The sequence below is a fragment of the Elephas maximus genome, chromosome 10, assembly GCF_024166365.1.
Source record: "Elephas maximus indicus isolate mEleMax1 chromosome 10, mEleMax1 primary haplotype, whole genome shotgun sequence".
In the NCBI taxonomy this organism is placed as follows: domain Eukaryota; kingdom Metazoa; phylum Chordata; class Mammalia; order Proboscidea; family Elephantidae; genus Elephas; species Elephas maximus.
Window position 1 is genome coordinate 82,501,355 of NC_064828.1, and position 15,873 is coordinate 82,517,227.

The window sequence follows — 15,873 nt, forward strand, 5'->3', positions numbered from 1 at the left end:
GGGGCCCCTTTTTGGGGTCTTGATGCTAATTAATGTGGGTGATTGGGGGAGCTTCCAGGATAACTGACCACAAAGTCGTGGGCTAGGCTTGGGCATTGTTGCTTTTGAGGTGCAGGAGGGAAGTACCAAAGCCTCCGGTGGAATGATGGTTGAGGAAAAATGTTTCAGTAAAAGACTATGGGAGAGCATCTGAGAGGTGATCTGCGAGCTCATTTTCTGAGTGACCAGGACGTCAGAGGCTTGGTGGTGATGCTGTGTGTGATAAATGGCAAGTGAAAGTGAAGGGCCCTTAGTTTTCTCCAGTTTGTTTTGGTCTGGGAGTAAGTGGTAAGGAAAGTCAGCAAAAAATAAAGACATTAGCAAGTTGTGCTTAAATTTTTTTTTTTTTTTTTTGGGCATGGGCATCTCTATTTGACAAGCCAGTCTTGGAGAAGAGCTAACCTTCCAAAACTCAACTCACCTTTAATTTAAGGAGACATTTTTATTCCCCCCACTGGCTACTCCATAAGTATGTGCTCCAAGTGGAGAGTGAGCCACGTTCATTTCCCCAAGGTCTCGTTCCTTGTCTCTTTCTGGTGCTTTGAGCCTCCCTGGCCAAGCCTGGCAGGTGCCTGTACCTGCTTTGCAGAGATCAGTTCTGGGAGCATGGTTCATGAGTGTGTTTGTGTGCTCATGGGTACACAGTGCCTCCCCAGTTTCCTACTTCCCCAGCCTGGCTTCATCCCACTCACCCCTGCCCTCTGTCTTGGCCCATATTCTGGGATCTCAGAAGAGAAGTTTATGCCTAAAGAGTATTCGATTAAGAGTTTGAATCCCTGCCACATCTCTACCTCCAAGGATTGGGAAGGAAATGGGGTCTAGGAATCTGGAAAAGCCTCTAAGTCATAGCTTCTTTTGAGCCCCTGGTAGTATTAGTAAGGAGCCCTGGGGGTGCAGTGGTTAAATACTTGGCAGTTAACCAAAGGGTTAGCAGTTCTAACCCACCAGCCACTCCACGGGATAAAGATGTGGCAATCTGCTTCTGTAAAGATTACAGCCTTGGAAACCCTATGGGGGCAGTTCTGCTCTGTCCTATAGGATCACCTATGGGTCAGAATCGACTCAACAGCAGTGAGTTTGGTATGGTTTTTGACAGTATTAATAGCCTGAGGTATTTAATACTTGATTCTTTTAGTCAACAAATGTAATTTGAAAACTTACTGAGTACCAGACATTTTATGGTCATTGAGGATCCAGTGATGAATAAAACCATAAGAGCCCTGGCCTCCTGGAGCTCACATTAGAATGGTTCTTAGCCTCTTATTATGGAGGTTATCTTCAGGTGGACATAAAGCCTCCCAAGGAAGCAACAGGCTTCTAGATGCTCAGAAGCTGTCACCTCTGCAGGGAGTTGTGGGGAGGATGGTGGCTCCTCTATGAACAGCCCTGCCTGGTAGCTTCCATGTCCAGAGCAAAGATCCCTTGAAAGGGCTGCCAGGGATAAACATGGCCCACCGGCAAGTTCTTGAATCCTCTGCCTGATACCTTTTGTGAGGTCACTAAAGTCCAGGTGAGGGAGCTCTGAGCTGGTCAGGCCAATGAAAATATGTTCATTTACTCATTGCTCCCTGTCTGAGTTCAGTTCCAGGTGCGGCAAATCAAGTTGGAGGGAGGCAGGATATCAGCGTGTGGGTGGAAGGGTCTCAGGGTTAATTCTGAGCCCTTCGTCCCCAACTCCGAGGTCTATGTGGCTCTTGACGTAGAGGCTGAGGAATTGTCAGTCTCAGGACCTTTTGCACAGATTCTGTGACTGCTGAAAGAAAGCTTTGAGATTCAAGGGCTGCTTATTCTCAAATTTATGTGGAGAGGCAGCAGAATTAGAATAGCTAAAACAGCTTTTGAAAAGAAAAAATAAAATGAGAGGAATCACTCTATCTGATTTTTAAGAGTTTATTATATAGCTACGGAAATCAAGACAGGGTGATATTGATTTATAAACATATAAATCAATGGACTAGAATAGTGAACCCAGAAATAGCCCACACAAATATGGACAACTGAATTTTGATAAAGATGCGAAGCAATTAAGTGGAAGAAGGACAGTTTTTTCAACAAATGGTGCTGGAGCAGTTGGACATCCATGGGTTGGGGGAAAGAACCTTTACCCAAACCTCTCATCTTATAAAAAAATTAATTCAAAATGGACTTTGGAATTAAATGTAAAACTGTAAAACTTTTAGAAGAAAATCTTTGGAACCTAGTACAAGGTGAACCTAGAGTTTTGGTGTCTTAGCACACCAGAAGCAGACCTGTAAAAAAAAAAAATTGGTAACTTTGACTTGGTGAAAATTAAACACTTGCTCTATGAAAGGCCCTGTTAAGAGAATGAAAAGAACTATAGACTGGAAGAAAATAATTTGCAAACTACGTATCTGACAAAAGACTTGTATTTAGAATATATGAAGAACTCTCAAAACTTAACAGTAAAAAGGCAATTCAGTTAGAAAATGGGCAAAAAGACATGAGGCATTTCACTAAAGAGGGACACACAGATAGTAAGTAAGCACGTGAAAAGATGCTCAACATCATTAGCTATACCCAGTCATTAGCTATAGGAAATGCAAATTAAGACCATGATGAGATATCATTACATGCCTATTAGAATAGCTAGAAGAAAAACAGTGGCAATACGAAATGTTGATGAGGATGCAGAGAAACTGGATCTCTCACACCTTCTTGGTGGTAAAGTAAAATGGTCCAGCCACTCTGGAGAACAGCTTGGAACTTTCTTTAAAAACTAAACATATACTTACTACATGATGCAGCAATCACACTCTGAGCATTTATTCCAGAGAAATGAAAACTTATGTCGCATAAAAACATGTACACAGATGTTCATAGCAGCTTTCTTTGTAATAGCCAAAAATGTAAACAACGCAAATGTTCTTCAGTGGGCGAATGGTTAAACAAGCTGTGGTATATCCATACCTTGGAGCATTACTCACCAATAAAAAGGAACAAACTGTTGCTACACAACAACTTGAGTGGGTATAATGCAGAGTGAAAAAAAAAATAAAAAAAGTCACAGACTTCATGACTCCATGATTCGAGAACAAAATTGTAGAGATAGAAAACAAATTAGTGGTTGCCAGGTGTGAGGGATGGGTCAGGAAGAGGGAGGTGGCCTGATTACAAAGGGATGGCATGAGGGAGATATTTGTGGTGATGGAAAAGTTCAGTATCTTGATTATAGTGCTGGTTACCTGAGTCTATTCATGGTATAACGTCACATGAACTATGCACACACACAAATGCACTCAGAAATGAGTGCATGTAAAGCTGGTGGATTCTGAATAAGGTCTGTGAATTACATCAATGTCAGTTTCCTGACTTTGATATTGCACTGCAATTATGTCAGATGCTACCATGGGGGGAAACTGGGCAAAGGGTACATGGGAACTCTCTTGACCATTTTTTGCAACTTCCTATGAATCAATAATCATTTCAAAATAAAAAGCTAAAAATAAATTAACACAGTCTTCTGTGTGAACACAGCCCTGAACTGCCTTGCTGTTGCAGGTGTCTCCTCCTTCTTCTCCATCCCTGATCTGTTTTTCACTAGCTTTGTGTTTTTGCTCTTATTCAGGGCATTGCAGACCTTGAGGATGTGGGAACTGCTTGCAAAAAGACAGCTTTAAGCTTACTTTCACTCTTTTTGGGAGGGAGTGTGCAGGTGGGTATGTACAGAATGTACAAAATCGATCTCTTGCTCCGGAAAAGACCTCAAGTACCCAGATTTTTGCTGTCAGTGGTCAGAGTCAGGACAGCTCACTCTACATTTCTGGGTCTTGTTGGTCATGGGCTATCCACCCCAGGAAACGTTGAGGTTGACCAACATTCCATCCTCCTCCTGGTATGATGCAGGCCAGGCTCTTAAGGGGCTGTTGCAAATAGGCACAGTTGTCTCCCTATGATGGCCAGAATAAGTCATCTTGATTTCCACACTGGGCCCATGAGTCAGATGCTGAGTCTAGCGTAAAAGTGGTCCCTTCAAAGACAAGAACCTTCCAGCACTTCTGCCAGGCTAAAGTTTACCTCCATGTCTTTTAAAAGATAGGCGATGGCAGCCTTAATGAAAACAAGAGGGAGGGTGACCAGTGATGGATATATCTTGGGAAGAGCCCAGGACTTGAAGGGGACTTGGAATCTCTGAGAGACCTTCTGAATCTCAGGATGGGGGTGGTGGTTTCTTTTTTTCCTCATTCTCCAAGGCTCAGCCTCAGAGACCCCAAGAGATGCCATCAATACAGATTCCTACTCTGGCCCCTTTGACACATTTGCTTTTGAAGGACCTGGAAGAGAAAGCTCTTTGTAAGTGGTCAGAATAAACTCTTTGTACACCCAAACAATTAACTTCTCAATGGACTTGCCAGTCCCTTGAAAGGCCCAGCCCTGCTTCCCTGGACCTCTTGGGCTCTATTCAGTTCCTTAAGCACACCAATGTTTTTTGGGTTTTGTTTTGTTTTGTTTGTTATTCTAAAAAGTCTTTCTCTGAGAATAGTCCGAGCGGATCAACATTGTCCTCAGCCTGGCATTTATCTCCACTTGCCAGTGAGTGTCAATCAGGAATCAAAAAGCCAAACAGAGGAGGCTTTGAATGATGTCATCGGGGGTCGCAATGACTTCCAGCTGTCTGTGAGTGGGCCAGGCCTTCTTGCAGGTCAAGGAATTGTGCTGTCACACAAACTCACTGTCTGTAGAGGCTCACTGAGCCTGTGTGGGGGCTGTGGCTTTCTGGGGCTGCACCTGCAAAGACCATGCAGGTTTGGGGGTTGGGCAGTCTTAGAAGGCCCCATGCCATGACTCTGAGCCTGGGCAGTTTCCAAAGCTGCTCACTGCCTCTGGGACCTTGAGCAAATCAGTTGCTTGCTCTGCCTGGTTTATTAGTTGCTTTATCTGCCTGGTGGCTTCCTCTGCCCTGGGTGGTGGTGAAAATAGGTGAAGAAAACCATCTGCCAGAAATAGTTTTGAGTGTTGCTAAACATGGCAATAGTATTATTATGGTTGTACTTGACATTGTCCTTGAGAAATCCTTATTTATTACCTTTTTCATTTATTTTTTAATGTTTCCAAATTTTTCTCCCTGTTAGAAAAATGATAGTCTTTGTATTGCCATTTTTCAGTGTTCCATTCTCTTCTCTTTGATCTGGAGGAGTATTGTGGTATTAAAGAGAAATAAAGTCTTCCTGTTTGAGGTTCAAAAGACTAAGAATAAGCATGAGGGGTCAAATCATCACGTGCTTATACGTAAATTGAGATGAAGATGGAGTCCCGGGTGGTACAAATGGGGAATACCCTAGGCTGCTAACTGAAAGCTTGGAGGTTCATGTCCACCCAGAGTCACCTTGGAAGAAAGACCTGGCAATCTACTTCTGAAAAACCAGCCACTGAAAACTCTATGGAGTACAGGTCTACTCTGACACACATGGGATCGCCATGAGTTGGAATGGACTCTGTGGCAACTCGTGGTGGTGTTGAAATTCAGATATATTTTTCTTTAAAACCTATGGAAGTGCCCCTCCCCAACCCCAGTTAAGGATGGCTCAAATAATCTAGCTGCTACTGCCTGATGATTTATCTGTGATGACTTGAGCACTTTCCCCCTTTTGTTTTAAGAGCTTTGTTGAGGTATAATTTACATACCATAAAATTCATCCATTGTAAGTGTACAATTCAATGAGTGTAATAAACTTCCAGAGTTGTGTAACCATTACCAGAATTCAATTTTAACACATTTCCATCATCCCCCAAAAGAGACCTTGTGCCCATTTACGGTTAAACCCGACTTCTATCCCAAGCCCCAGAAAACCACAAATAATCTTGCTATCTTTGTAGATTCACCTTTTCTAGACATCTGGCTTCTTTCACTTAACACAATGTTTTTTGAGGTTCATCTGTGTTGACACATGTATTAGTAATTCATTCATTTAAATTGCTGAATTGTATTCCATTATATGGATATACCACTATTTGTTTATCCATTCATCAGTGGACTGGCATTTGCATTGTTTCCAGTTCGGGGCTATTATGCATAATGCTGCTGTTGTTATACATATATATGTCTTTGTGTGGATATGTTTTCATTTCTCTTGAGTAGATTCCTAGGAGTGGAATTTCTGGGTTGGATGGTAAGTTTATGTTTATTTTTTTTAAAGAAACTGCCAAACTAATTTCCAAAGTGGCTGCACAATCTTACGTTCCCATTAGCAATTCATGAATGTTTCTGTTTCTCCATGTCTTTGCCAACACTTGGTTTTGTCTGTCTTTTTGATTTTAGCCATTCTTTTGGGTCTGTAGCGGCCTCTCATTGTGGTTTTAATTTGCATTTTCCCAATGAGCTTCTTCTCATGCATTTATTTGCCATTCATATATCTTTGGTAAAATATCTTTTAAAATACTGTGCCCATTTTTTAACTGGATTGTTTGTCTACTTATTGAGTTGTAAAGTTCACCTTATTTTAAAAAAAATTGATAGGATTTTAATTTTGCAAATCCAATTTTAAAAGTAAACAATTGGATGAGATGATTTAACACTTGGGTATTATAACTCCTTTCATAGACCTTGAAAGTTTTTTCCATCTATGCAGGGTCCTGAGGCTGTCTCCCAAGCAGGTGTCTCTCATTTTAGAAGAGGGCATTGCTGCCCAGAGAAGTAAAGTTAGGAGTTCAGGTCACCCCACTTGTTGGATATAGAGCCTACATCTGAACTGTGACCCCAACTTGAAACTGGGTGGCCAGGGACTTTTGTATATGCTTTATTCTCTCCCCAGGGCCCAGTGTGGGGCCTGGTGTCGCGCCAAGGCTGGCACAGAAGCAGAATTGATGTGGACGTTGGACCCAAGCCTTGGACCTCTGCTTGGTAGAAGGGTGCGCTTATTTGCCGGGTCAGAAACCAGGTGCCCAGGTGCCCGGAGATGATGGTCAGAGGGTACTGTTGGCTTTGGCTTGCCTTCCCAGCCTTTGGGCATGCTAGGTCTTGCAGGTGGCTCTCCTGGCAGCAGGCGCCTTGTCTTTTCTCACTTCATAAAGATTCTCAGCTGGAGCCTCCCTCATGGAAGTGCAGCTGTATCTCCTCACCCTCAGTGACCCTACCCTGCAGGGAGAATCACTATCTGTACTTGGCTTCATGCTCTGTGCTGGCATCTGGGCAATCCATGGAGGTCCACGATCTGCAGACGTGCAAAACTTCCACACCCTCCTGCTCTCCTTGAGCCTAGACCTTCTTTACTGATCGCTGGACCAGATGGGCAGTTGGACTCTCATCTGGATGACAGGAGAAAGAAACAGAATGTTTTCAGTTATCCTGCTCCAGAGAGAGAGATACAGCACTTATAAAATGGGAGGGCTTTAATGTATACAATGAATATTAAAATATTACTTAAGCCATTTTGTACTTGGATTCTCACCTTTGTCACTCTGGGAATGCTTGATTTCTCACTTTCCCTTTGTTAGTACATAAGGCTCCTAAAATGAAGCTACCCTGGGTGGAGGGACTGAGTACACAGTGCTGGGCTATTTAGACTGTGAACCCTGCATCTGGCAGGAGCAACCAAATGTGCATAGCAGCTGCCAAAAGACTTCATTCAGTGGCTCGCTGAATTCAATGGAAAGAGGTGTTAATAGGGTCAGGGGAAGTGATGCTATTTAAAAAAATGACATTGTGTGCCTCTGTTCTGTGTTTATACTTCCTCAATGACTTCCAGATCAAACTTACACAGTTTGGCATCCAACGATTCCTGTTTTGGACTCCAGTTTGAGGCAAATAAGATATCCAGCATAGCTGCTCATCTCTTCCTGCTGGATGTCACTCCTCAGCATTCGGTGTCTGCCTATTGTGAAATGGCTCGGGATTGCTGTGGCCCCTGTGGGAGTTTGGTCTTGGTGTTGCAATGAGGATAATAACAGGGTCAGGTGTCACACAACTGTCAGGTTGCTGGCTTCAGCCTACAGCAAGTGTTTAAGGTCTACATAGCCCTTCAATCTTAAGATCCCAGGGCTGGGATGTTGGTGTAAGAGAGGAATTGGGAACCTGTATTCTTTCTCCCTCCACCATAAGAAGTTGGCCAACGATAGTGGGAGCTCCAAACGGTGGAGTGTTATTATTGGTGACGATCCGACAGTCATCTAAGAGACTATCTGAGAACTTGGGTTCCCTATAAACAATGACTGCTTGGAGAATGTAGTGTTCAGTTCTGACAGACCTCTGGAGTCTGGGGAAGAGAGGGAAGGTGTAATCATCAAAACATCTGAACCATTATGCTTCCTTCCCCTACCTGACCCGAGGGAGAGAACAGAGAGAAATCTCTAACCACGCATTTTCAGTGCAGATGAAGAGACCTGCTTCCAGCTTTCACCAAGTGGGCGAAAATAAGTCTTTTTACATATAGAGCAAGATAATAAATACAGTAAGTACATAAACATATACAGTCTGTGTTATTAAAGTTTCATTAGCCTTTCAAAAAGGCTTTTTAGGGGACAATTGGAAAAAAGCTGAGGGACGCTGATTGAAGCTAAGGTTTTGGGAGCTTTGATGAAAATAACTCAGAGTCCTGGCAGGTAGATAAACAAAGCCTGCACTAACTCCTGACCTTTGCAGGTTCTCGCTGTACAGAGAGAGCTGCCAGCGCCACTAGAATGATAAGCATTAGGACTACGTTACTGGGAACTCTGTTCCCATCACCTGTGTTAGAGGTTTCCAAGCAAATCCAGGGTGATTTCTGCAGTTTCCCATGTCCCCTCCAATTTTGTTTACCGCCACCTCTTACTGGGAGCTGGGTGCATGCTATTTCACAGTTAAAAATATTGTAAGGATTTCCTAATTCTTTTGATTTCAGTGTGGTGGTAAATGTATAATTTCTTTTATAAGGATCAGCACAGAGCTGGTTCTTATGAGGCAGAGGTTAAAGATATCCCAAATGTCTAACTTTTCCAAGCCACTGTACCACTCCATCATCTCTAACATCAGCTACTCCCCCAACCCTCAGTACTCTTCCTCCAGTCTTTAGGTTCCGTAATTTGCTGCAACGTCTCACAAATTCATGAACTGTACTTACAGTTAAGTGGTTTATTAGGGAAGTAACAGGGTAGAACTCGGAATCAGGAACTACTCAGAAGTAACAGGAACAACTCAGGATATAGTTCTTGATCAGGACACCTCCTTCTCCCCTCTGTCGCTAGGCCCTGCTTGGGGCCTTCTCAGGCAAGTGTTACAGCTCCTAGCTCCATGGGACCCACTGCAGCCCTCTGGCGCTGGTCTCCTGGTTCCTGCTGTCTCATGCCACTATCCCTTTTGCTATTGCAGCACTGCTGTCTCTCTCTGTCTTTGTGTTAGAGCTCCTCCTTCTCTCTCTGTGTGTCTCCCTTTAAGCCGAGCAGGATGGCAAAACTGACCAATCCCTTTGTTAGGGTTCCATACACCTTATTTGCATTAGCAACAAGTTGTCCAATGCCCTTGATGGGCCATGAGCACTTTATTTGCATTGTCCCACCCAATCATTGTACGTGAGTCACAGACTCTGGCTAGAAGGGCCATGTTAAGTAATTCACTGCACTGCAGCTGGAGAGAAAATGTTCCTTCCTGCTGCCTTCTCATCCCCCTTCAATGAGGATGAAGAAATAACTAAGAGTTTGGAAGGGAATAGTGCCAAGGTCTCTTGTTCTCTTCAAGCTTTTAACTCAGGACCTCTGAGATAGGTTCTGAGCTAGTGCCTGTCAGAAGAGGCCAGGAAGAATCAGAGAATACCAGAACTAGATGCCATAAGGTGTGCTGTCTTTGCCCTATCATGCCTGGCCAAATGCAGGGCTGCTCAGGAAGGTAGCTGCCCAGCTTTGCTATGGGAGGAACAGGGATGGCAGCGCCATGTGTCATACTCAGATTCACAAGAAAGAGTCCCTGCCTGGGGATGGCCAGCACACACCTGGATGTGTCTCCCTATTGCTGTCTCTCTGAGGGCATCCTTTCCTTCTTGTGCGTGGTTTTGTTTTTTTTTTTTCTTCTTCCTTTTTTTTTTTTTTCTTTGCTCTCTTCATTGGGACTTGGCCGGGCCATGTGCAAACCCCAACCATTCAACAGTGCTGGAGAGTAGATAGTATTTACCTCAATAATGGTAGTCTCTTTTCGATTCTTTCTAACCCTCAATTCAGATGATGGATCTAAGCCGACACCCACAATGGAAACTCAGCCGGTCTTCGATGGAGATGGTAAGCTCTTGGGTTACTCCTGACTCTTATTCTCCCACCCATTTTCAGATTTGGAAAAGGTCTTTCCTTTGGATGTTTGTTTAAGCTTTCTTATTTTTTCTTTTTTAATTTCAATTTTTCCCAGTTTCAGCTGGGTTGTTTTAACTTTTTTTCTTTAATAAAAAGCAAATCCTCCAAGGAACTGGTACACTCTCCACTTCTGGAAAGGTCTTCTGTTCTCCCCAGGCTTCCTGGTGTCCAACAATAACATAGGTCTTCTGTTCTCCCCTGTCTCCTGATGTCCAATAATAACATAGCCTGGACAGATACTTTGAGTTGACAAGACCAAGGAGTCATGGCTGAGAGAGGAAGTCAGGCAAGCAGTGTCCCTGCAGCAAATACGTCAGCACTTCTGAGTACCTTCTTGGTGGCTAGCAGTATGCTGGGGGATGACAGAAATAGAAGAAATGTAAGCCTTTGCGCTCAAGACAGATGCAACTATTAGAGAGCTTTATGGGTTAAATTATGTGGTCTCAATTTTTAGTATAATGGACATTTATGGAAGAAAGGTGTCAGAGTGGTCTGGGAAAAGATTGTGTGAAGAGATGGCACTGCACTGGATCTTGAAAGTGGAGGGGTAGAATCAGGGTGTTCCAGGTAGAGCAACTAGTGTGACCGAAGGAGGGAAGGTGGTGGGTATGTGATACAGTTAGGAAAGTAGCAAGGAAAGAGATTGGCCGGTGGGGCTGGTTTGGCTAGGTTACAGGGACCTGGAGAGTTGAGTCAAGACATTTGGGAGAGGTGAAATTCCAGGCCAAGAGAAGTAAAGTGGTCTGGTGGCAAGACAGAATCTGTATGTCCATGTCCGGCGAGGTATGGGGAGCAGAGAGGAGGAGCATGGTGTGTAGAAGTTGGCCTCCATTCCATGTGTGAGCTACTCAGGCCCTATATTCCTCAGTGTACTTTGCTGAGTACTGCAGGCTCCTGTGAGGAGGAGAAGGAAGCTTAGCACAGCACAGTTTCTAGAAAGTCTGAGAATGAGATTCAGTTCTCAGTGCAACATGCAAGAAAAGTTTAGCAGCTGTCAGCTGAGTATATACAGGCCTGGCCCATCTCCTGGACAGTGAGACAGAGGAATTAAAAGGGATCACACCATTGGTTGGCACTGTGGCTAGGGATGTCTCTAGCATGGGCTCAGCTCTGGAAGAAGGATTTAAATGTGGCTCGTTTGGTGGAACGTATGTGTGTTTATGCATAGGCGTTCAAATGTTTCCATGATTCTTAAAGGTCCTGGATTGATGGCAAGTCCAGGGCCCTGGGAATCATGTGGGGAGTCAAATGGGGCCTTCCTAGCACCCCCATTGAAGATCTTGTCATTTTACGGTGTATTCAGGGTAATCTGGGATTCCCACACTACTTGTCCACTGAGTGAGCCACACCTTGGAGAGACCTGGAGGCTCCCTGGAGCTCTCTGGATGGAAGAGTTCAGCCTTTGTTCAATGAGGAACCATTAGAAAGGGAAACAAACAATGGATTAGACCCATTACTTTTTTTCTCTTGTGGAGCAGAGTCTCAGTGAGCTGAAATCTGCTGTGGCTCAGCCATTTCCTTTAAAATGGTCTCTGTGGTTTGTTTGGCGCTCGTTTGTTGATTTATCCCCTTTAAATCTTCTCCCAGGGAAGCAGCTGAGAGAGACTTGGCATGGTCCGTGTTCCTCACCTCCTGGGATAATATTTTTATTCCTGGATGGAGTGGCTCAGTGCCTCTGGACTCTGACCACTCGGCATCCTGGCCTAGGAGGAGCTAGTTGGCTCCTATGAGTTGAAACGGAAAGGAGCTTCCATTGTAAGGAAGGGAGAGGATGTTGGGACAAGGTGGGTATGGAATGAGGGAGGAAGCTGAATTCTCAGGATTTAGATGCCCCAGGCTTTTAGAAAAGCTATTAAAAAAAGACCTAGAGGTTACACTCCAAGTCGCGTCCTCTCTTTGCCCAGACTTTATTTTCTCTTTCTTTTTCTCTTCAGAAATCACAGCCCCAACTCTCTGGATTAAGCACTTGGTAATCAAGGACTCTAAGCTGAACAACACCAATGTAAGAAGTTCAGGTAAATAATCTTCCTTGGATTATATACGTACCTGATCCATCCATGGCTGCTCTAGGGTTGCTCCAGGACTCCCCCTGTCTGGGCTGGGGCAAGTCATGTGATGTATCTGGTTCTCAATTTCTACAGCTGCAAAAAGAAGTTATGTGAATTAATCCCTTCCACCTTTAATTTTCTTGAATTGTTATCTTAGGGATCATATTTCATGAGTAGTTGATCCTTTTAGCTAACAATATTTTTGACGGTATGTTTTAATATTTTAATTTACTTTCTACATGCCACGTAGAAGAATTTAAAAGAATGAATGGCATAGAGAAATTGGACTTCAGACTTGATGAGACTTTGTTCTATGTGCTTTAAAAGCTGTAAATAAGTGCTTGGTTATGTTTTTTTCCTGCTCTGTTTTTTTGGAGGCTACTAACTAAAATGTTGAAGGTTCGAGTCCTTTCAGAGGCACTTGGAAAAAAGGCCTGCCAATCTATTTCTGAAAAATCAACCATTGAAAACCGTATGGAGCATGCACAGTTTTATTCTGACACTCAGGGGGTTGCAATGAATCAGAATTGACTCATAGGCAACTGGTTTTGGTTGTGAGTGGTCAGGTTTTGGCATTGGCTGAATCCATTGTAGAAATGGGATAATTTTTGAAGGGTGATCAGATTTGTAGGATTTATTTGTAGAGTTCATTTATCATTAGTAAGACCAAAGTTCATGTCCATCAACAGGAAAATGTTTTACAAACTCAATCTGTATCTCTATCCGGAAGGATCATCCTTCTTTCAGCATAAGACTTTATTGTGAGAAGAGTTACTCTGTATAATTTATGCCTGGTTGTTGAATTTAGCCGTATCTTTCCTTTATAGGTAAAAAGGGCTATAAAAAAAGGTACATGGTCATTAATTGATGAATGTGCTATACTCGGACCTCTTTATATTTATCTGTATGGTAATACTGTCCTAAAGGTGGTAGTATGGGGCTAGAGTACACAGAGTGATTTATACCAAGAGGTGACTCCATCCAGCATCTGTTGAGTTTCTCTGTGGCTTGGGCTGGTCAGTACCTCTCCGTGTGTTTTGGTTCCCTGTTTGATAAAAGCTGAAAGTATGGGATGGTGAGGTGGAAAGGAGACCATATGAACTCCCTTGTGCCAGAGCTTTGATGGCACAGTGCAATGGTTAAAGCACACACTTTAGAATTAGAGAAATCTGGGTTCACATCTTGGCTCCTACAATTAGTAAGTGACCCTAATCAAGTTGAACAATCTCCCTGAGCTTCAATTCTCATTTGTAAAATGGGATCGTGAACTCTCCCTCAAAGGGTTGTGATTTAAAGGTTAACTGATTTAATGTCTGCATGGCACTTAATCAATGCCTGGCTAATGATAAATAGTAAATGCATGATAAGTTGTAAGTACATGTGTTTATTATTGGTAGAAACAATAGAAATATTAATTATACTGCTTATAGTGAGAATTCTTCAATTAGGAAAGAATTTATGATTGTCACCATAAGCAAAAACATCAATTGGGCAAGATTTCTCTTAGGACCTCCCCTCACTGGTAGACAAACATGATAACTAGTTTTGGTACCTGTAGCACTGGCGCTGGAAGTGACATCTGGAAATAGTCTCCCTATTCCTTGAGTTCCTGGCAGGTCTGCAAGGTCCCAATGAAAGGGTTAATTCTCATTCTGTGCCCAAGTGGTAGGTGTGAGGTAATCTTTCTCTGAAATTCTACAGTACCTTTTGTCTAAATTGGCATTTAGCATTTACTTCCTTGAATTTCTTTTTCGCCTACCAGTGCCTAATTTCTCTACCTAGATTATAAATTCTGTGAGGGTGAAGGCGTTATTGCTAGTCTTTTACTGCAGGGGCATTATAGCTCAATGTGATTGATTGTTTTGGGGAAGGAAGAGAAGTCATCATCATCACCATCATCATTGTCATAGATTGAATTGTGTCCCCCCAGAATATCTGTCAACTTGGCTAGGTTATGATTCCCAGTATTGTATGCTGGTCTACCATTTTGTCATCTGGTGTGATTTCACTGTGTGTTGTAAATCCCATCATATGATGTAATGAGGTGGATTAGTGGCAGCTATATTGGTGAGATCTACAAGATTAGATAGTGTCTTAAGCCAATCTCTTTTGAGATATAAAAGAGAAAAGTGAGCAGAGAGACATGGGAACCTCATACTACCAAGAAATCAGTGCTGGGTGCAGAGCATGTCCTTTGGACCTGAGGTTCCTGCTCAGAGAAGCTTCTAGACCAAAGGAAGACTGATGACATGGATCTTCCTCTAGAGCTGACAGAGAAAGCCTTCCGCTGGAGCTGATGCCCTGAATTTGGACTTGTAGCCAGCTAGACTGTGAGAGAATTAATTTCTCTTTGTTAAAGCCATCTACTTGTGGTATTTCTGTTAGAGCAGTACTAGATGACTAAGACAGAATTTGGTACCAGGAGTGGGGTGCTGCTCTAAAAGTTACCTAAAATGTGGAAACAGTTTTGAAACTGTGAAGGATAAAGGACTCAGAAGGAAATGAAGAAACCTGTTATGCTGGAGATGACACAGATGGTGAGAAGCAGCAGCAGAGGTTCAATAATGACAGAGAACCAGAAGTGGCAGAGAAATGGCAGTGGCAGAACCAAGAGACCAGCACGAGACAGCATTGGAGCCGACCCATGGAGTGAGAGAGCTGAGTGCCTGTGTGCAGGAGGCTTCCTGGTAGAGTGGGGTACCTCTGAGTACTTATCGGTAGAGCTAGGCTTGCTAACCCATGGAGCAAGAGAGCTGAGTGTCTCCCAGTTGAAGTTTACTGGCAGAGTATGGTGCCTGATGGCACTTATCGGTGGAGCTACAGAGCTTTGAAACACTTGCCCCAGCAGGGTAAATGTGGGCAGTGAAGCCTGAGAGGCCGAGAGGCCAAGGAACCAGGAAGCAGACACTGAACAGACAAGGAACACAGGAAGCTGAGCTGCCTCAGTCTCAAAAGGTATGGTCATGACCTCTGGGGTTTGAAAGGGTGGAGCCATGGCCTCCGGTGTTTCTAAGGGTGGAGTCGCCACTCGGATGGACTAGGAAAATGGTGCATCTAAAGCCAAGGACTAAGACAATCATCATTATCAGAAGTAAAATAAGAATTATCATTGTCATAACAGCTAGTCTGTGTCAGGTCCTGTACATGTGTTATCTCATTTCAAATTTATCAGAACCCTATGGGATAAGTATTATCATTAGTGTCCCATCCTACAGATGAAGAAAGCAAGACATACAGAGAGGACATAACGTGTCCTGGGTTGTACAGCTAGTAAGTGGCGGGGCTGGAGAAAACCAGTTATCCTTGAGGGTAGAATGCCTGTCTTTTGGGGCTATAATCTGTGAGTGTAATAGAGAGCTGATGTCAAGTCAGGTGATGGCCTTTGCTTCCACTCTAGTTCTTCTGCTTTCCCTTCCCACTTTTCTTATATGGTTTCTAATAGAATGAGTATAGGATCATGTTGAGAAATGGTTTCTGGCAGGTCCAACCACCTTCCTTTAGTTGGAGTGACCAAGAT

The 15,873-nt window shown here is 43.4% G+C and overlaps 1 protein-coding gene across 7 annotated transcripts in view; it reads left to right on the top strand.

Annotated features, from left to right (window-relative positions):
• SMOC1 (SPARC related modular calcium binding 1) overlaps nucleotides 1–15,873 on the top strand; it is a 176,753-nt gene that overhangs the window by 120,468 nt on the left and 40,412 nt on the right. For 5 of the 7 annotated variants that reach the window (XM_049898536.1, XM_049898540.1, XM_049898542.1 and 2 more), the window contains exons 6-7: nucleotides 10,150–10,239; nucleotides 12,243–12,323. In XM_049898536.1, the coding sequence (XP_049754493.1) occupies nucleotides 10,150–10,239; nucleotides 12,243–12,323 (171 nt within the window). The remainder of the gene's footprint in view (nucleotides 1–10,149; nucleotides 10,240–12,242; nucleotides 12,324–15,873) is intronic. The other 2 variants (XM_049898537.1, XM_049898543.1) reach the window with 1 other exon arrangement.